The sequence below is a fragment of the Sturnira hondurensis genome, unplaced genomic scaffold (genome assembly GCF_014824575.4).
Source record: "Sturnira hondurensis isolate 20B ecotype Veracruz unplaced genomic scaffold, ASM1482457v3 Scaffold0007406, whole genome shotgun sequence".
Classification (NCBI taxonomy): Eukaryota; Metazoa; Chordata; class Mammalia; order Chiroptera; family Phyllostomidae; genus Sturnira; species Sturnira hondurensis.
Genome location: NW_028080037.1, coordinates 9608152 through 9629846, shown reverse-complemented (window position 1 = coordinate 9629846; position 21695 = coordinate 9608152). Strand labels below are relative to the sequence as shown.

Here is a 21695-nt window from a genome sequence, read left to right as displayed (position 1 = left end):
AATAAGGATGTACTGACTGTTTGGAACTGACCTTCCAATGTTCCCACTGCAGTTATTCATAGACTATGACCTCAGAACCACAGTGACTATGAGTCAGCCAATGTCCCCTTCACTGATGAGCAAGAGGCTGAATGGAGTCACAGGAAGTCCCAGAGAGAGGTGAGGGCAGGCAAAGCACACAGGGTTGAAGTGAAGAGGGGTGGTGAAACAGACATATCTGTTTTTCTTTTTTCCATGAAACCCAACTAAAACAACTACTTATTTGTTTTAGAACTTAAACCCACCAGAATGGAGAAAATAGGTAAGGAGAAACTAAATTATGGAAACTCAATGTCAAGGGAAAAACACACAATAAAATTTTAAGCCAAGCTAAGAATTGTGAATTAGCTGCACAACATCAGAAGTAAAGGTATGTCTAGAAATGAAGGTGAGGGCAGTGGGACTGGTCGGCATTCAGTTCACGCAACTGTCAGTTCCCCAGATCTGCACCCCTGCGTCATGCGGCACAACCACCCAGATCCCAGCCCGGTCAAAGACGGGAGATTTCTCCTCCAGAGAAGGTGACGCAAAGGGTCTCTGAGTGCAAGGACCACTGGACCAGGCACCGCTTTTTTATTTTGAAGAAAGACGGGATGGAAAATAAAAAAAAGAAAAGAAAAAAGCTCTTGAAAAATTCACTTTTAATGAAAGAGCAAAAGTGAAACTCCATAGAAAGATTAGAAAATAACGTTTAAAAAAAGCCTCCCAGAACAGAAAAGAAAAAAAAACCGAGATAGGAAATAAAAGACATTTAAAGACTGTTATAGGAAGTCTGCTTAAGTAACAGGGATCCCTGAGTGACAGAACAGAGAAAATGGAGGGGAGGGCATCATTCACTGTATTAGTTACCTCCTGATGGGTAACAAACTGTCCCAAAAGCTCAACCAACACTTACTCTCTTGCCCAGTTTCTGAGAGTCAGGAGCCTCTGAGCAGCTCAGTTGTCTGGTCCTGGCTCAGCGTCTCCCATCTGTCAAGCTGTCAACAGGGGCTGCAGCCTCATCTGAAGACTCTATTTGGGCTGACGCATTTGCTTCCAAGGTGACACAGTCACATATTTACGGGCAGAAGCCTCCATGGCTAGCTGGCTATTGGCAGGACGTCTCAGTTTCTTGCCACGCGGGCCTCCCCGTGCGACTCCTTCACACGGCAGCTAGCTTTCCCCCAAGGGAAGTGATCCAAGAGGGAGAGCAAGAGCAAGACCAAGACAGAACTGACAATGACTTTAATACCCCAGTCTCAGTAGCAAACTTACCATGCGTTTTGCTGTACACAACTGGTTGGAGACCAGCCCTGGTCCGAGACCAGCCCTGGTCCAATAGTGAGAGCAGAATGCGTAAGGATATGACTGTGAGGAGGCAAGGATCGTTAGGGCCATCTTGGAGGCTAGCCATCACATCCATGAAACATGTGTTCATATTTATGTATATATAGGCACTTTAATTCTCAGAAAGGGCGTAAGGTTCTGGAACTGAAGAAGTCCACCAACTGCTTTTTACAGGGGGTACCCACAAAGGTCTATCATCATAAACGCCCAAAACGCCAAGGGTCCTACCAGCTCCCAGAGCTGCCCAAGTCAGATCACCGAAGAAGATACACGAGTGACCACGGACTACAAGGGAAGGGGCTCGACATCACCACCGGGGAGACGCAAACCAAAACCACAGTGAGGGATAACCTCACACCTGTTCGAGTGGCCATTATCGAAAAGGCAAGAGGTAGGTGTTGGGGAAGAAAATGGAACCCTGGGGCCCCGCTGGTGGGAAGGTAAATTAGAACCACCGCTACAAATAACAGTATGCAGAGGCCTCCGAATACTAAAAATAAAACTACCATACGACTCAGCAGTCCCAGTTCTGGGTACACATGCACAGGAGGTGAAACCGTCATCACCAACATGTGCCCCCACGTTCAAAGCAGCATTATTCCCAGGGGCCGGGCCACGGAAACAACTTAAGCACCCACTGATGGATGGATGGGTTAAAAACGATGTGGTACACATATATACAACGGAATATTATTCAGACACACACAAAAAACCAAAATCCTACTATTTGCAACAATATAAATAAGCCACGAGGGCACTGAGCTAAGTGAAATAACAGAGAAAAACAAATACTACATTGATCTCACTTAGATATGGAATCTAAAAAAACCAAGCTCATTGAGACCAAGAGTGGATTGGTGGTTCCCAGGGGCAGAGGAAGGGGGGAAATGGGTAAAACTGGGCAGAAAGTTCAAACTTGCGGTTCCCGGACAAATCAGTGCTGGGGATGTAATGGGCAGGGTGGTGACCATAGCTGGCCATACTAGAGCGTACACTAGGAAGTCGCTGAGAGTGGCTCTCACACAGCCTGGCCACACTCAGACAATGGTCATTGTCGAGGTGACGGAGACGTTAACTAACCTTATTGTGGTAATCACTTCACCACATATACATATACCAAATCCTGCTGTGCACCTCGAACTTATACAACATTATATATCAATTACATCCCAGTAAAGCCAGGGAAAAACTTTCTCATTCAAATCAAAGAAGCGATCATCCAAATGGCTTCAGACTTCTCAAGGGCACCACTGGAAGCTAGACAGCTGTGGGCCAGGCTGTGGGGGTGAAAAGTGGGTGGGCAGCAACCAGTGCCCAGGGGAACAGGTCAGAGGTCCACAGGGAGGAGGCTTTCTCGGAGGGTTGAGATCAATGGGATGTCTGTGCATCGGAATGTCTTAGAAAGGATTTAAACACATGGTAGAGAGTTTGAGGTCGAATTCATACTAAGCACAGAGAAAAACAAAAACAAAAATGAGAAAAAGCACACAGGATCATGATAAACTCCTGGAGAACCACTGTCAAGGAAAGAAAAGCAATCATACTTAGCATCGTGGTTCGGGTGTGGCCAGTGTTTACCGTCATCATAATGTCAACACTCGACACTAACCTAATCAAAATGACAAAATAAAAATATTGGGTGAGTAGGCGATGGCTTCCACGGTGGGAGCTTAATAGAGATGCCTAGAACTGGACTGTCTAGCGTTAGTAAGAAGTAGCTAAATACCAAAATAATCAGCTAATAGAGATGCAACGGTGGCTTCTGGAAGGGGAAATGAGGGAGAAAGCAGGGGACTACTGTATTTTGTGGCCACCGTATAGAATCTTTCGGCTTCCTAAATTCCACATATATCACTTTGATTTTATGCTGCAATGAGAAGTGAGGAGGCAATGGCCGACCATCCATTCAGGAGATAAGCATTTCGGGTGTCATACAGCACACCACTCCCTGGGGACTTGGGGGAGGGGCAGACCCACTCCCTGAGAAACCCTCTCTTCTGTGAGTTTCTCAACACAGCAGGGGAGGGGGGGGGCAGGTACAGCAATTCGAACTCTTCTTAGTGAGGTATTATTAATAAAGACAGATGCTGGGACATCTGCCTGTCTTGGATTTCAAGGTGTGTAGTTAGTGGCTCCTGTTCGCTTGCCCTGGGCAGAGGGAGTCTTGGGACTTTGCTGTGGGCTTAGCCTCAAGGCATGACGGGAACTGAGCAAGTAGGGCAGACAATGGGCAGCCCNGCAGACCCACTCCCTGAGAAACCCTCTCTTCTGTGAGTTTCTCAACACAGCAGGGGAGTGGGGGGGGGCAGGTACAGCAATTCGAACTCTTCTTAGTGAGGTATTATTAATAAAGACAGATGCTGGGACATCTGCCTGTCTTGAATTTCAAGGTGTGCAGCTAGTGGCTCCTGTTCGCTTGCCCTGGGCAGAGGGAGTCTTGGGACTTTGCTGTGGGCTTAGCCTCAAGGCATGACGGGAACTGAGCAAGTAGGGCAGACAATGGGCAGCCCTAGGTTTTCTAAAGCTCCAGAGGGACCTAAGGCTTGTCTCTCAAGCACGAGGGTCACTGCTCTGGCTGCTTTGTGTGACCTTATTTAATCCTCATAATACGCCTCTGAGGTGGCTCCTTATTATCCACCCCCCACCTTTCTAAATGAGGAAACTGGAGCCCAGAGATGTTACACGACCTGCTTAAGGTCACACCACTTGGAAGCTGCAGAATTTAGACTCCAACTCATGTCCTTCAGACTCAAGATCGGAATTCTCAATCACTGGGTTAGTGGTTGCAAGACCTGGATACTAGTTCTCACTTCACCATTAACCAGCTGTGCTTAACAGCAAGTCCCTACCTTCTCAATGTGGGTTCCATGGAGGGGCTGGCTTGGCTGACAACTAAGTCTCCTTCATCCTTCAGCACTCTGTGTTAGGATGGGGGAAGCCAACGAGAAAAGGAAACATGGGGATGTGGTGCAGAGACAACCACGCATTCCTCCTCTGAGCCTCAGTTTCCTCATCTGTGAAATGTAAATCCTTAAAACCCACATCACCAAGTCGCTGAGTTGTGTTCAGGGAGGTAATGTCTATAAAGGACCTAGCACTCACCCAGGCACAGGGCACATGCTCAGTAAACACCATCCCTGATCTATTCCTGCTATTAATATGCTTTCAGAGGCCCCCCCGTGTGTGGGTTCCTGAAAGCCTGCACTTATGGTAAGGTCAAAGCCCCGTGTTTGCAGGAAAGAAGAATAATCAAAGCAGAAGAAAGGGAGTCAGACAAAATTAGGAACAGGGATGTGTGCTGTTGCCCTTTACTGGTTTTACATACAAGTTAGTTTACAAATACTTTCAGGAGCATGTGAGTGTGAAATTGGAAAGCATCACCGCGGCACTGCCAGGAGCACCACTCTGGCGACGGAAAAAGGGGAAGCGGGGGCGGGGGTTGGGGGGGGAGTGGGGTGGGCCAGGGAAAGGAAGAAGAAGGGCGAAAGGAAAGGAAGGTGAGCCCGAGGTGCGCAAGGACAAAAGGCATCAGGGCTGGGGAACAAACTGATTTTAAAGTCCAAAACTCACTCATCCAGATTGACTCTCGAACACCCTTATCTGACTTTTTAAACGTGCCCCCCATCCCCCTGCCTCTGGGCTTTCACTCAAGCCATTTCCTCTGGGTGAAATTCCCATTCCTAGCTAGGGACACTACTGAAGGTCTGCCTAGCTTTCCAGTCAGCCTTGAGTTCTATTTCCTTTCAGAACTGGTAAAGCATTCGTGGTTAATTACAACACAGACTTTGGGTCAGCAAGCCCAGCTTGGGGGAAATCAAGGCAAGTTTCTTAACGTCTCTGACCCTCGGTTTCCCCATCTGCGAAGTGCAGGAATGTAATCCCAACCTCCGAAGTTGCAACAATAAATGAGATCACGCCCATACAGTGTTTAACCATCGGCCCCATAAACGTCAGTTGCTATTCTTTTTTCTTCCCCACCCACATTCTGGTCATTTCCTCCCTGCCGCCCGTGTACATTCTGTGGCACTGAACTAGAATTATTACTGACAACCCTGACTGCCCATTCTCATGGTCCCAGAGGGAAGGAACCAGGCTTTTATCTATCTCTGAATCCCTAAAAAGATCCTGTCACGCAATAGGTGCTCAATAAATGTCATTTGAATAGAGTGCAATGACGATAGCATTCTCACGCTCATCATTACTGTTTCCAGTAGAAGAAAAAACACCAGCTACAAGCTACAGGTGCCCAGATGATCACACAAGGTGTCCTGTCTTGCTTGGGATGAGAGTGGGGCCCCCAGGGTGGGGAGGGGACCCTTTGGCTCCAATAATAATGACAACAAGAACAGACAACTGACATGTATTGAGGACCTGCTATGTTCCAAACACTATTTCTAAGTGTTTTACCTGTAATAAGTTAGTTAAACCTTCAAAGGGGTTCCACAGAAAAGGGGTGATTCTCAACCCTGTTTTAGAGAGGAAGAAGCCCAGGAGGGTGAGCAACTGTTGCCGTTTGCCTGGGTTTGAGGGGGTTCCCAGGAGGCAAGGTTTTCGGGCTAAAAGCAGGCACACTGCGATGACTGGCACCTTACCACTGAAGCACACAGATGTTAAGCATCGTCCCAAGGGTAAGTGGTGGCAGAACCGGGATTATGAACCCGGACCCCAATCCCCTGTACTGCGGGCACAAAGGCAAAGATGAACCATGAACTGGGGATTGTTCCTCAGGATTGTTCCAGCCCAGTTATAAAGTGAGCTGCCCGCCCCACTTTCCCGCACAGAGTCCAATGCCAGTTGGAACTCAGACGACTATCCCGACCGTGTTCCAGCCGTGCCCTGCCTGTAGCTACCAATGTGACCTTGGGAAAGCCATTTCATATCTCTGGGCCTCAGTTTTCATCTTCAAAATGAGGGGTCAAATTAAATCAAGGATGGCAAGTAAATGGGTTCCCTGGCCCATGGTAAACGTCACTAGGCCACTCCACCCCACTCTATCAGAACTGGGGCCTCAGACCCCTTCCCAGCCCAGCACACTGGGCACTCACAACCTATTCGTTAGAGCTTCAGCATGCTCTCATAAGCCAGCAGCTTTACCTTAATTATCCGTTTGCACCAAACTAGCTTCCCAAAACTGTCCTGGTCTCTGGACTTGGCACTCAGCCTAACAATTCGAGGATAGGAAGCAGTCAGATGGCAGCAGCAATGTCAACAGAAGGGCCAGTCTCTATAGACTGGGCACTACCTGTGAGCAGTCCTGTGCTGTGTATGTCCCACAGTGCAGTGTGGAGAATGAGAGAGCGGGGACTCTGGAGACCGCCTCCACCAGAGGTGTCAAACTCGCTTTCACCAGGGGCCTAATCAGCCTCCGAAGGGCCAACTGTAGAGCTCCTTACCCCTAGTTATGGAGTAGTTACATTTATACAGTCCTAAAATTACATTTGGCCCTCTGAAGGCAACCACAAGGCTGATGCGGCCACTGATGAAAATGAGTTTGACACCCCTGGCCTAGACTTAGAATCCTGGCTGGCCAGCTACTGCCTTTGTGATCTTGAGCAAGTTACTTAACCTGTTTCTCAATTTCCTTAACTTCAAAAAGAGGGTGATAATAGTACCTCATTGGGTAATTAAAAGGCTAAGTGTATAGTATGTACATGTATGTGTACCAGGCTTTTATGTATGTGTGTATAGAACCCTTAGCACATCATGCTATATGTGTTAATAGTATTAGAATATAAACCACTCTCTGAGGTAGATACTATTAATTAACAGATGGAGACACTTGTTGGGAACCGTCCTGCCTGGTTTCAGGAGCTGTAACCCCGCTGACAGGTCAAAAGGTCCCACGGCTAGGGGACCTTGGGACCATAAGCCACTAGTTAGGAGACAAAAGTTATCCTCCTGGCAGGAGTGCAACCTCTGTCTCCTTTGCTTCATCCTGCTTGGCCCCTGGAAGATGGCTGGCTAGTCATTGATGGGTAAGATGCCTCCAGGAAGGAACAACCTAAGACAGGCACAGTTGTGAAGGGGCCATCAGGGGAAAATTTAGGGGATTATGCAGGAGGGATTATGCAAAAGACCCTCACCCCTCGGCTTTATCATAGCCTGAGTCCTCATTCTATCTGTAAAAAGTCTCCTAATCGCTTGGATGCCTTGCTTCCCTCACCTGCTTCAGGCCCGAAACAATGCTGAAGAGCGGTGCAGCCCTGTGCCGGAACTGGTGGTTCCTGATGGGGGGCGTGGGGGGTGGGGAGGGATGATCAGGCCTAAGAAAGAATGCATTAAATCCTGTGAAACCTGCTTTGCTAAGAATGTCCTCAATCTAAATGTTAAGGGTCCAAGCACCAAATATTTGTTTCCCAAGGTTTTATAGCTGACTGGTGTCACTCTATCTACTAGACCCTGACTCAAAAGAACCCCCATGATCCCAGAAATGTTATCTTTAAACCATACCCCCCTTCTCTGATATGCAGCCCTATGCAAGCTAAATGCAATAAAAGCCCATTGAGAAAGAGACTCGAGACCTTTCTCCTCTGAGACACTGACTGGTCAGCCTTTCGTCCCCATGCAGATCATGTCTTGGTAGATTTATTCTCATCTGCGGCAGCCGGGGGGAGCTCTGCAGGACAGAGCCGCCCCACAGACACTGAGGTTCAGAGAGATTCAGTTGCCCAAGGTAACACAACTAGTAAAGCAGCAAAGGCAGATTCTAAAGCCTTCGCCTTGCCACACTGCATCTCAGCCAATGCGCAAATACTTACTTTGAAGAATCTTGGTGAAATAAAAGCGATTCTTGATGATATGCAGGGGCCTGCCACCCCTGGGCCACTGTGCCTGGTCCCTGCCTGGTCCCTGCAGGCACTGCTTCCCTGGTGAATCTGGGACATCACCTACTTGAACCCCTGGCCCATCCAGGCCATCAGCATACAGAGACCAGCATCAGCCTCCAGAAAACTAGAGCACTCTGCTGAGTCTCCACTTTTGAGCAGAGAAACTTTATCGGTCTGATTATCAGTCTTCCCCCATCAGCAAAGTGAATTTTGTTATTTTCTAGATCTGTATCTTTCCGCGAATTGAGCAAATAGAAATTAGAGAAAATGGGTAGAGGGATTAACCACCTAGGTCCCTATGCTCTATCTTACCTTACTCTCCTAGGACATTCTCCTAAACACACTGCATGTATCTTTTTGTCTTAATACTCAATTGCTCACAAAAATGGCTATTTGAGTTAACACTAAATTTCCTAGAGCTAATGTATTTCTTAGCACGCTATTATGTCCAAAGACAGTGAGCTGGTGCCCATGTTTCTAGTTCATCCCATCCAGTGCCTTGTTTTTAAAAGCAGGAAAGGTGCTTACTCAACACAGGGCTTGGGGCTGGCTCCATGCCTTCCTCTGCCAAAGACACAGATGTGGGCTGCCGGGTGGGGCCAAGCAGGTGACACAGAATGAATGGTGTGTTCTTGTTGGTGACTCCACTGTAGGACGTGAGACGAAAAGGTCCACTGACATCCCAAGAGCTGCAATGCGTACAATACCCAGCTCTCCGTCTATGTTTCAGAACCCACTTCAATGGCTCCTCACCTCCTCCTCACTTCATGGATGACCAGAGGAAAGCAACCTGGAAATCTACAGACTCATTTCCTCCAGAGGTTCCCGTTGCTTATTGGATAAAATAAGCTTCATCAAAACCAATTACTCTTCACACTCCAAACAGTTCCTTCCTTTGCAGATGTTACTCTGGCTTTTTCAAAGGAAAGCAACCTCTTGCCCAGTAACTATGACTTTCAATACTCCTGCTCAGTGGAAAGCCCCCAGTTATCCAGCAGGAGAAAGGGTCCTAGCCAATGTTTTAAATTTTCTAGAATTTCCTCCATATATACAAGAGGCGAGAACAGATTTACACACACACACACACACACCCGCCCCCGCCCCCGCCTCCCGCCCAGGAAAGCACTGAAGAAAAAAGGTGAAAATGTTGACTGTTATTTCCAACATTAGGAGTCTGGGGAAGGGACCAGAGAAGGTAGTGGTTAGAGGGAACCTGGCTGAGACTACAAAAGTTCTGGACTCGGCCACTTAGTGGGTCTAAGTTACCAAACCATCTTCTGTGACTAAAGAGTCTGTTGCCTTCTCCAAAAACCGGTGAGAATAGTGTCTCCGGGGTTGTTATGAGGTTTGAAACGGGAAAACACAAGTGTAGGGCACCACACCTGCAACTGGCACTATTATTAACCAGCTGCCTTTCTTTGCACGACCTTTGCACCAACACCACTTAACAATTAACATTCACAGAGCACTTCCTTTGACTACCCACAGCGCTGAGCTCTGGGTTTCATAAAATTAAATCTTGGGTTGATTATCAGTAAGTCAGCCTTAAGTTTGGGGTTGTTGGCACTTTTTTCAGTTTACTGTAAAGGCTGGGAAAATCTTTAGTAGGAACGGTTTAGTAGCGTCAAACATATACGAAGTGCTCCGCAAAAGGCAGATAGACACTGACGTCGAGGGCAAGCCCCATTAGCCTTGAAAACCACAGGATGGTGAAAGGATTGACCTGAATCTGTTTCTTCCTCCATTTGGCCACATCCTTTGCTGCCAGCTCTCACATCCCCCACACCAGGGACTTGACTCTTCTAGTGCAACTATGGAAGGACCCAGCAGCTCAAGAGCTTGAAGGTTAGAGTGATTTAAACCGAGAACACTACTCAGATGCGCAGTTAACCTGAGCAAGGAGAAGTAACCCAAAGGATAGTGCTATTTCTTGGTTACACGGATGCAATCACTTTGAGAAAACTCAACTTCTGCAATTAAGAATGAATTGTGCACTTTTCTGCATGTTATGTTACAACGAAAAATTTTAAGTAGTGGCCTCCCCTCTCCATCATTCGAAGCATAAAAGCAGTCCTTGCCAATGAGTGTGCTGCAGGCGGGTTACAAGCACAACAGGCCAGTCACCTGAGGCAGCAAGCAACCTCCTCGGTTTGCCCCACGGGAGCTGTGGGAATACTATGGCTTTTTGGAAAGGCTGGGAGACACTGCCCTAGCGCACCATGCAAACAGCACCCTCCCAGAGTTTACCTCGAGGTTCCTCCTGGGTTACGTGCGGTTGAGCCGGCCACACTCCTGGTAACCCTATGCACAAGGGGTGTCCTCAATGTCCTGTCTGCCACAGCTCTGCTCAGCTGCAGACTCACAATTAGGGCTTCTTTCGTGGAATTCATCCATCTCATATTTGGTCTTCCTCTTTTCCTGCTGGCTTCTATTTTCCCCAGCATCACTGTCTTTTCCAAAGAACTCTGCCTTCTCGTGATATGCGGAAGTAGGACAGCTTCAGTTTTGTCATTTTTGCCTCTGGCGATGTTTCAGGCTTAATTGGCTCTAGGACTCACTCGTGCATTCGTCTTTCTTGCTGCCCAGGCATCCACGGAGCTCTCCTCGGCACTATCTTTCAAATGAATCCATTTTTTCCCCTATCCGATTTTCGCACCCATACATAGTAATTGGGAATACATGGCTTTCTATCTAAAGTTAATTTTATTTACTCAATTTTTAATCAGATCATGTAAGACTCTCCAACAAGAAGAGGACACTTTATTTAAGGGTCAGCACCCCTGGACTGTTCTTCATAAAACTGAGAGTTAGTCTTTGACATCACTCCTTATCTGACTCTTTAAAAAAAAAAACGAGCAAATGTCTAGCACACCGTTCCCTCCTCCCAAATTCCTTCCCCAATGTCAATGGAGGAAAAATGTGAAATAAATTTCAATCATTTATCAAGTCGATGGACATAACACAGACTACACGCTGGTTTTCTCTTTGAAAGTTTATTGTTATTTTTTTTTAAAAAGCTGTACTTCTTACATTTTACATTCACCTCTCAGAACATTTAATGGTACCAGTTAATGATGTTATTGTATAAAAAGCCCACCAGCTGCTTGAAATGGCTGCAATTTTTTTTTATCATGTTCTGATAGTAAAGTGGTTTGAATTCTGGAAAAATTGGTGTAACATTTAAGTAAGTACCAAGATTTCAAATTCCCAGGTTAGAAACAAGATCTTCAAATGAGGATGAAATTTAGTAAAAATTCAAGGCTAAAAGAAATGTTAATAAAAAACAAAACTGACAACATTGTAAAAAATAGGCTTTTCCCCCAAGTTAGATTAAAAATGCAACCAACCCTCCCCCATACTTCTCTTAGAAAAGTCACCCAGTCCTGACGCAGCATCTCCCACACAAACGTAGGAAGCTTGATTTGCAGATCGGCCTCTGGGATCTCACACGGGCCCCAGTTAGAAGTCTGTTGTTGTTTCTTAACTCAGTTACATTAGGTAGTTAGACATCCATAAATACTAGTATCCAGACAAATACAAATATCCCGGCTTTGGTTTGGCTACAGCAAAACGGAAACTGTTCAAGAGGACACTGGCTTCGGGAGAGAGGGAGCTGGGGAAATACACGAAACCTCCGAGAAGAGGTGAAATAAATACTGGGACACACCAACAGCGATCATGGTGTCCTTGAGGCAGACGCCTTGAGCCAAACACGCCTGCAGGTTCTTCATCAGAATAACACACATACAGCTTCTCGATCGCAATGACACACACACAGGTTCATGATTAGAAGTGTCTGGACTGACCTTTAGTAAAGTACCACTTAAGGAACCAGTTGGAATTTGGGAACTCATCTGGCGAGAGACAGACCTTTTGGAATAAGAAGGGCCACCTGGGCTAAAAGCCAGCCCCTCTTACTCCGGGAATCACGAAGTCTGTTTCTCCCCCCAGGTCATGCTGCCCATCACACAAGCTCCTCCATCTCCTAACAATGGGGCTCTTCCACCCCGGGTCACTGCGGGGGCCTGACTGGCTGAAATGCCGATTTCCTCATCTCTGGAGTGATTACATTAAAAAATTAATAAATATCCAGGGTGAGGACTGTAACTCACTGTGCCGTGCCTCACAGCTAAAAAACACTTCCCTCCATTTCCCCCAGATCATGATTTTACGAGTTGTGCGGACCCTGGAGCACAGAAGGTAGTGATGGGGCAGACGGTGGGCCTAACCGTGGCCTCAAACACCCTCAAATTTACAGAAGAGGCCAAAGTGCCAGACCCTGCTCTTCAAATAAAGTTAGTTCACAAAAGACAAGGGTGTGCCCTGGCTGGTGTAGCTCAGTGGATTGAGCGCAGGCCTGCGAACCACATGATCACGGTTCGATTCCCAGTCAGGGCACATGCCTGGGTTGCAGGCCAGTTCCCAGCGGGGGATTCACGGGAGTCAACCATACATTGATAGTTCTCTCCTTCTCTCCTTCCCTTCCCCTCTAAAGATAAATAAATAAAATCTTAAAAAAAAAAAAGACAAGGGTGCTATCAGACAAGGCAAGGAAAAAAAGCAACTGGCTACCTCAATGCTAGACCTTCAACAGTTATCAATACAATCTTTTCACCAAAAAAAACAAACTTTGGTGTACTTTAGGAGAACAACAACAAAAAAAAAACCTTCAGTGGCAACAACACACACTGAACATACCTAAAGAATTTCCTTTACAGGGCGCTGGATAACAACCAACAGCTACCTGATATATCATGCAACGTCACACACACCACGGTGACGATGCAAGCGAGAGATCTCCCAAAGAGCAAAGGCCACCAAAAAACAAAAGTTAAAGTCCCTGTTCACTGTGGACTGGGTTCGGTGTAGTCAGCATCCTAGCGATGGGGTCGGGGGGCAGAGTGAACACAAAGGGTCCAGACAATGTTTGATGAACAGCATTGTTTATCCTGTTTTTCAATAAGACTCCAAAACACACACACAAAAAGAAAGAAAGAAAAGAAAAAGGAAGAAAAAATAAATTTTAAATTAAAACAAAAATAAATCTTTACAAGTCTTTACTCTGAGTCTGTAGGGTTTGGTCTCCGTTGAAGCCAAGACTTTGGAGAAGGTGACTGCCTTGTCACTCGGCCCCACAACTTGCTTTGAGGTGTGCAGATCGAGAGACAACACGAGGGGGATCGCTTGAGACCAGGGGAATTATTTACAAAGGTTTCCTAGGATGTGTAAAGTCTACTGATTGCCTACAGAGATGCTAACATTTGCTCTAACCCCCAAAACTTTGTAAGCATCATAAAGTGGCAACTACTGTATAAAAAACCCCATCACCCAACGAATCATTTCTCTAGGTGCAGGAATGAGGGAAAGGAAGTAGGGAGAGCAGGGGAGGCTGTTTCATCAGGATTCACGAGTAAGAGGGTAGGTTCAGCGGCAGCCACGGCACAGCCTTCCGTCTTCGCCCTGGGCCACACCTCCTGGGAGATCTGGAGGCTGCGAGCACCGACCAGGTTCCACTGGTTTGAAATGGCCAATGCGCAATAATGGCATCGGTGACGAGAGTGCAATCTGAATTACGAGTGAGAGTCTATAGATCACTGGTTATTGCACTATCAACCTCGCTTCCCCACCTTCAATAAATAACCCAGATAATCAGCCTGTGGCAGGTACCACTTCACCTACTCAGGAGCAGGGGAAATGAATTACACATGAAACCATCTGAAATGACCACTTCCTGTTCCAGCTCGAGCTTGAACAACGGTGTGTGAATAAACCACTTGCATTAAATAACATTCAAAACACGGTACCTTCAGCGCATTATGAATATGACACACCCCCTCCCCGCAGCCCCAATTACTCCAGTGCACGTAGTCCCCGAGGCAAATGCTTCCGTCGATCAGCCAGCGAAGAGGATGGCATGTGCCAGATGTTACGCGAGGCATTTACTTCTCTGAGAAAGCTGAGAGCCAGGAGAATTAATCTCCTTCTGCTAGGACCTCTCCCCCAAGCTCCTGGGGAAACAGCAAATTGGGCTCAACAAGGGAAGTAGCTATGTGATACCCTACTCAGATTCAAAACATGAAAACGCACTGTACAGTGTACCCCTCCCTGCTCTTCTTCATGGTAGTAAGACCCAAAGATAATAAAAAGAAATGTGCCTTCAAACTCAAAGGAAGCTTGGGGGGGGGGGGACACAAAAAACAAGTGAGTAGATCAAACTCCTGATACTCCTGAAAGTAAAATTGTCTCATGGTGACTGCTGGCTGGAAGAAGTCGAGGCAGCAAAGAATGAAACAAAGATGGAAGTGACTGGCCACGAAAGTGCCTTGCAGGACCCACAACAGTGTTCTCCATTTTCCAAGGCCAAGGAGCAACTCCCAAGTTAAAAACTTTCGATTAAGAAGAAAACAAAACCAAACCAAACATCAAAAAACAATTCAGAGAAAAGGTCAAGGGAAGGCGAGCACTGCAGAGACGTCAAGCCGCGGACCTCCGGCGGATCACAAAGAGCCCACGCTGAAGCTGGCCCAGGTAGATCCGCATCTTGGTGCTGTCGCTCGTCTTTCTCACCCAGATCTGCAGGGACAAGGGGGGGAGCAAGGTGAAAGAGGCCAAGACCGAGGAGGAAGTCTTCCAGAGCATGGAAATAGTTGCGTAAGTTATGGGTAGGCAGAGAACTGGCAACCTCTTCCCATCAACCTGCCAGGCCTTGGGAAGCACGTCCTTGACCTCCAGCCCTCCTGAAGGCACACCTCTAGTGCAGACAGCAGGCATCGGCCCTTGATCTCATTTCTCCCCGCCATCTCTCTCACATCTCTGACAAAGAAAATGGAAAGAGCCCTGGCCGGTGTGGCTCAGTGTGGCTCAGTGGACTGAGCACCATCCTGTGAACTAAAATGTTACTGGTTCAGTTTCCAGCCAGGGCCCATGCCTGGGTTGGAGGCCAGATCCCCAGTTGGGGGCTGCAAGAGGCAACCCCATAGATGTTTCTCAGGTACATCGAAGTTTCTCTCCTTCTCTTTCTCTTTCCCTGCCCCCACTCTCTGAAAACAAATAAAAAATTTTTAATGGAAAGCACAAAAATATTGGGTTCCACGCTGGCCTTGATCTTAAGGATTCTTTTAGATTTGGTTTGACTACAGTATTACCAACATTCAAGATACATATACGAAATATTTTCCTAACCTCAAGGGACTTCAATATTATAGCCTTTCAATACTGGTTTCCTGATAATTAAGGATAATGGTTGTGACAGGAAAAAAAGGAAAAAATAATAACAAAAGAAAATGCCGAGGAGTGAACTAAGGCCCAATTGGGATCATGCAAAGGTTAAATCAGCTTCAGACAGGCCTTCCCTCCTGACCAGTGTTCTCCCACAGAGGGGCTCACGCCTTGCACTTGACAGGCAGACACATCCTTCCGCAGAACTGAGAATGAACTCCCGCAGCGGGCAGACTGCCAGAGCCGACCAGCGTGCTCAGTGAGGGGCGCCCCTGCAGCCAGGAATGGGAAGGAGAGGGGTCACACCCAAGCAAGGGCCTACTGTGTGCCAGAGACTACGCTGATCAAGCTGCGCCTTCTCATCCCCAGGGCTCCCCACCCTGTGCCCGACATGAAGTGTCAGCATGGCCGCCCTTTCACAGAAGAGCAAGGCTGAGTGGCGTGCCCGATGTAAGCCCTGGCGCCTGACGTCACAGCCTTTGCCCCCTGCATTAAACCAGGCCCTGATTCTTCTCATCACTTCTCTCCTGTGTTTAATTAACACAATATTTTTTAAAATCTGCAACACCTCTACGCAAGTACAAATTTACAAATCTATCTTCTCCCTCCCCCACCAAGTTTTCAGGTTTTAAAAAAAGCTTATCATCAGTTTCATCTCAATTTCTTTATTGTGATTATTTAGCAGCAGAGAGACTTTGAAGTCTAACACACTGGTTTAAAAATAAAGTTAAAGACCTCACATGAAGCTGAACCTCCAAAGGACCTTGTAGAATCATTTTCAAGTACAAACTGACCCCCAGGAGGGCTGAACTGGGAAGTCACGAACATGCTCTCAGATGCACCCACCAATTCTGCCCAGAATCAAATTATGCAAAGGCCAAATAGCTCCAGTGTCACTTAGGATGTGACCTGAAAAATGAGCTGGAATACCTCCAAGGAGTGAGAAACGGTTTCCTGTTTCCAGAGTTGCATGCCTCTGATGCAGTGAGGTGTCTCCCCTCCAGGGGACATGTCTCAGTGCCACTGTTTCCTTGTCAGACCTCGTTGACACTCTACTGTGTCAAAAGGCAACTCTCCTCAACAGAGAGACAGAAAAACCCAGCTTGCATTTCTGTTTTCCCAAAAAATCTTGAGGTGTCAGGGAGAACAGTGCAATGGATCTGAAGTTAGGTTTAGGTACCAGGGGGCAACACGCGCTTTGTGCAGCCAGGCACCAAAGCTCTTTTGTGAGATCACAACACTTCTTGCTGGGAAGCAGCAAGCGTCTCTATGAGGTCCCCTGCTCTGGCCTGGACTTGGCTTACGGTGACACACAGATCCTGAGCGCAGAGAAGAATCACATTCATTTACCTGGAAGGCTCTGCCTAACCGTTAAGGAAACAATCATTTTGCAAACTAGTCACATTTAAGAGCATTTTCAATTCAGGAAGCTGGGGGAATAGAAGAGGCTCCAGTCATTCCGTAAACCGGTTTCATTAGATTTACTGTGCTCTGGCACAAATAAGTTAGAGGGCAGACACGCAATAATCAATTTCACTGCAGACATTTTTGGACTGATAAAAAAAAAATCAAGCCAATCCAGATATTAAAGTTCTAAACTTTTTTTTTTTTTTTAAACTACTAACAATACAGGTCACACTCTGCTGACAGCCTCCTAACGAAGGGCCAGTCAGAGAACTCACAGGCGGGCCGGGCCATCCTTGAGCATACCCCTCTGGGCTGACTTTACAACCCAGTCCCCTCCCCTCAGCAGTGACTGGAGGAGCCCAACAACTAAGGGCCCGAGCCAGGAAGCTCAGTGTTCAGAGGCACGGCAGGGCGTGTCAGACTGGGAGGGCAGCAGGCGAGGAGCAGTGTGTGGGTCAGACCAGGCCAGCCCGTTTATTGAGCACTTACTGTGTGCCAGACCCTGTGCCTGGTGCCTTAATACAAACCTCAACAGCATGAAACAAATCTATTAGTACACAAGAAAGTTCTAGAGAAATGACAAAGAGGCAGTGTACTCCACAGGCAGGTCCCATTCTCAGTAGCTGGTTACCTTTAAAAAACAGTAGGATTTGGAAGCACAGATACCAAACAGACCTGCCTCTTGCTCTTTTCTGTTGTCGCTAGCCAATGGTTCCCAACTCAATTACTGTACAGAGAGTGCACAGGTACAAGGAACACACAAACCCACATATGCTGCGGTCAGGCAGAGTGAGGGGTTTTCAAAGGTGATTTTTCCCACATGCAATTTCTGCCTGAAAGTGCTGATGTTAGACTCCAACCCATAGACAACACATGACTCCACTGTATTTTCCTAGTGGCCCTCACACTGCAGGTGGGTCATCTTTCACTTTCCCAAAGGGAGAGGGGGTTTGGTCCCTACCTCGTTGGCTCCAACAGAGCTGATCACACAGCTCAGTTTCTGGTTGTCCTTGGACTCCAGGTAGATGGCCTGGCTCTTGTGGTACCTGCCAAAGACAGAACACAAGTTCACTGTTTAAACCACTTTACTGAAATATGATTGAAATGTAAAAAAACTGTACATGTTTAATGTATACAAAGCTACGGGGATAAAGTATACACCTGTGAAACCACACCACCATCAAGGCCACAGACATACAGTAGTGGGCAAAAGGAGGTTTACATTGTGAGCACATGAGACAGAGTTTATTCTTGCATTACTAATAATTTACTAATTATTGTATTATTTATTATTAACCTGCTTTTGCCCACCCTTGTATGTATCACCTCCCAGCGTTTCCACCTACCCTCTTTATTATGATTATTGTTTTTTGTTGGTGTTTTGGGGGGGTAAAAACACTCAACCTAAGATCTACCTTCTTAAAAAAATTGAGGTATACAATTTAGTATTGTTAAAAGCACAGACTTTTTAGGAAGAAAGGAATGAAAGTAAAGGGAAAAAAGAGAAGACCACAGCAAAAAGTGTAATTAAAAGAGTCTTAATTGGTATTTGAGAAAGAGTCTGAATTTCAGGTTTAATTTAAAGGCCTCCATCCTCAGATTAGATTAGATGATGATCTCCTAATCTTCTAAATCTAAAACTTACATTCCCCGGTTCCTCTGCAAAGACGGAAGGGGAAGGCCAAGAAAAGGGACAGGAAATTAACTCTATCTTTACTTTTTTATTTGGACTACATGACTCAATTCAAAAAGTAAATTATCATTGTTCAGCTAAAACCTGTTTTTACCCCAAACACTGAAGAAGGCTGCGCAGACAAAAATGAACAGAAGGGCTTAAAAACTGTTTGTCCTGTCATTTATTTCCCATTCACCCAGTAAGTCACTAACAAGAAGGCCAAATTCAACCCTTATCTTGGTCACTCATTCAACAAATACTCATTAACCGCGTACTGTGCACCACTGACTAGGCTGAAGGCTGGAGGCAGACAGTGAACAAGGCCACAAGCCCCCGCTGTCTTGGAACTTCAGGCAGCGGCAGTGAAGGCTGTGAAACGCTCTCAGCTGGCACACAGGATCTGGGTGACACTGAGCATCACAACATGCGCCAAAGAGCGTCTAGTGGGGCCTGGGGAGTCAGGCACGCTGCTTTAAAGGGAGCAGACATGACAGGTACTGCCCTTTCAGCCCTTATATCTATTCTCTTGACCTATAATGCAGAACTACCCTCAACTTTTATAAGTTCAGGGCCAAGGCCAAGGATGAAAGTGAGGGAGCCAAAGAAAAGCCAAACGGCCAGCAACANTGAAGGCTGTGAAACGCTCTCAGCTGGCACACAGGATCTGGGTGACACTGAGCGTCACAACATGCGCCAAAGAGCGTCTAGTGGGGCCTGGGGAGTCAGGCATGCTGCTTTAAAGGGAGCAGACATGACAGGTACTGCCCTTTCAGCCCTTATATCTATTCTCTTGACCTATAATGCAGAACTACCCTCAACTTTTATAAGTTCAGGGCCAAGGCCAAGGATGAAAGTGAGGGAGCCAAAGAAAAGCCAAACGGCCAGCAACAGCTGCCACAGGATGAAGCAGCAGCGGCTGGATTACAGGAGCTGGAAACCAGCTGGGCTGCTGCTGGCAGCCCTGGCCTGGGCCAGCACCTGTTCAGTCTAGAACATAACCTTTGGTTCATTCTGGCTGCAAGGGTCTGATGTAACAGACCCACTAACTCATGTAAATTCCACTAAAACCAAAATTCCCCTCCCAGCAAAGCACTGCATTTATATCATTATTTCCGTGGGAAAAGAGAGCAGACTGTCTCCTGTATAATGAAATAATCCGCTGCCAAGACATTACAGTAAAGGATGTACTTCACTCCCACAATAAGCTTTTTCCAATCTAGGTTCTAAGCACTCTTTAATCTGCTACTTAGGAACTGAAAACTAAGGTTTCCAAGTCAATTTACTTCCTGAAAACAGTTAAAAAAATCGAATCATAAACACAATTAGAAAAGCAAGATTGGTTTCCATCCAGCTTCAAATTGCTTTTGGCCAGAGATCAGTTGGTAAACTGGGTTAGGGGACCTTCAATAACGCTAAATATGTAATATCGCAAGCTCGGAATTGTACAGGGCATGAGGGATGGCTGAATTAGTTCACGGCAAAACTCAGACTTGAGTTTCCCCCCCACATCTAATTCAACTGCCCTATCTAAATGGTTGGAATACAAATATAGAGAGAACACTCAGTTATTCTACAGGGATTGTGACTTATTAAATAGATAAAAAACACAAAACAATAGGCAACTAGCCTACAGCCACTCTGATACTACATTCTAAATCCTTTAATAAAGGAAGGTCACTGATGTGGCACAGAAGTGTATTATTACTGTGGTAACACGCTCAATACGCTGCTAAATAAATGTGTCCATTATGTTCCTGTGTAACAAAACATGAATGTCACATGTGTATCACACACACAGAAATAACTGGTAAAATTTATGTATTAAAATGTATATTAAAATTTTATAAAAATATGAAATGTAAATTTAGAATGGTATTCCTTTTACTGCATAACTTTCTTTTTTCTAGAATAAACAGGTGCTACTTATATTAAAAAGTAAATAATATTTCCTAAAATCATGATACTGGACAATATCTAAATAAGACGGTGTAGAAAGAAAACCTAATGTCACAAATTTTATCTCAATGCCCGTTAAAGACATCAGTTACCCCTGGAAGAGTATTCAATTCTCACCCCATTCTCGTGAGATGTGTTGCGTTTTTGTTCAGATGTGCTCAGAGTCCGAACCCCACACACCTGACTGGCTTAGGCGTGGACACCAGCGATAAACAGTGCAATCCGTCTCCCACCCCTAAGAAGCAGTCTGGGAATTAAGCACCTGGCCACCTCCCCAAAGTGCCGGCTCTGGGACCCCCAAATGGAGGTATCTCCAATGACCACCACTGGTGACGGTTTGTTCCCCGGGAGAGCTGGCCAGCGTGTTTCTCAAAGCGGCCCGCTTCCAACCCAACTGATTCCCACCTGTTCCTGAAGCAGTCTCTGGAACCTGCAGGAGACACTCACATGCCACACTGTGGCCTTGGGGAACCATCGCCCCTGGACATGAGATCTACTGAAGCGTCTGAATTCCCGCTCTGACAGGTGTGGCTCCGTGGGTTGCCTGTCATCCCACAAAGGTCATGGTTTGACCCCTGGAGCACATGCCTGGGCTACAGGTTCAGTTCTTGATGGGGGCACATACAAGAAGCAACCAATGTTTCTTTCCCTTTCTTTCTCTCTCCCTTCTCTCTGATAAAGTATAAAATAAAACAATAAAAAACCACATGAATTATCTGAATTCTCTGGGAAAAAATACCGTACTTCACCATGCATAATGCGCTCTCATGTATAATGGGCACCCCATTTTGTGTGCATTACACACGAAGTTATTGTATCCATTGCCATACCCGCGGTGTATAATCATTAGGCCCATGTATACTGCATTTTTATTTTTCCCTAAAAAATTTGGGCAAAAAAGTGTGCATTATACACCACAAAATACGATTAAGTCCTCAGAGCTCATATAAGGGGTGTTTTTTAAATGAGGCCACAAAGTGCCCTGGCTGGTGTAGCTCAGTGGATGGAGTGCTGGCCTGCAAACCAAAAGGTCACGGGTTCGATTCCCAGTCAGAGCGCATGCCTGGGTTGTAGGCCAATATTTCTCTCCCTCTCTTTCTCCTTCCCTTCCCCTCTCCCTAAAAAATAAAGTCTTAAAAATTTTAAATAAAATAAAATGAAGCCAAAAAGTACATGACAACCTTAAAACAAATATATCTTCTAATTTCGAAGGGCTAATAAAAGAGCAGGGAAATTTTCAAAATATA

General features: G+C 46.2%; 1 protein-coding gene across 1 annotated transcript in view; it reads right to left on the bottom strand.

Annotated features, from left to right (window-relative positions):
- Window positions 1–12728: 12728 nt before the first annotated feature.
- SUDS3 (SIN3A corepressor complex component SDS3) overlaps window positions 12729–21695 on the bottom strand; it is a 34807-nt gene continuing 25840 nt past the window's right edge. The window contains exons 11-12 of the mRNA XM_037052213.1: window positions 17779–17863; window positions 12729–14765 (exon numbers count right to left, since the gene is read on the bottom strand). Of these exons, the coding sequence (XP_036908108.1) occupies window positions 14667–14765; window positions 17779–17863 (184 nt within the window). The 3' untranslated portion in view covers window positions 12729–14666. The remainder of the gene's footprint in view (window positions 14766–17778; window positions 17864–21695) is intronic.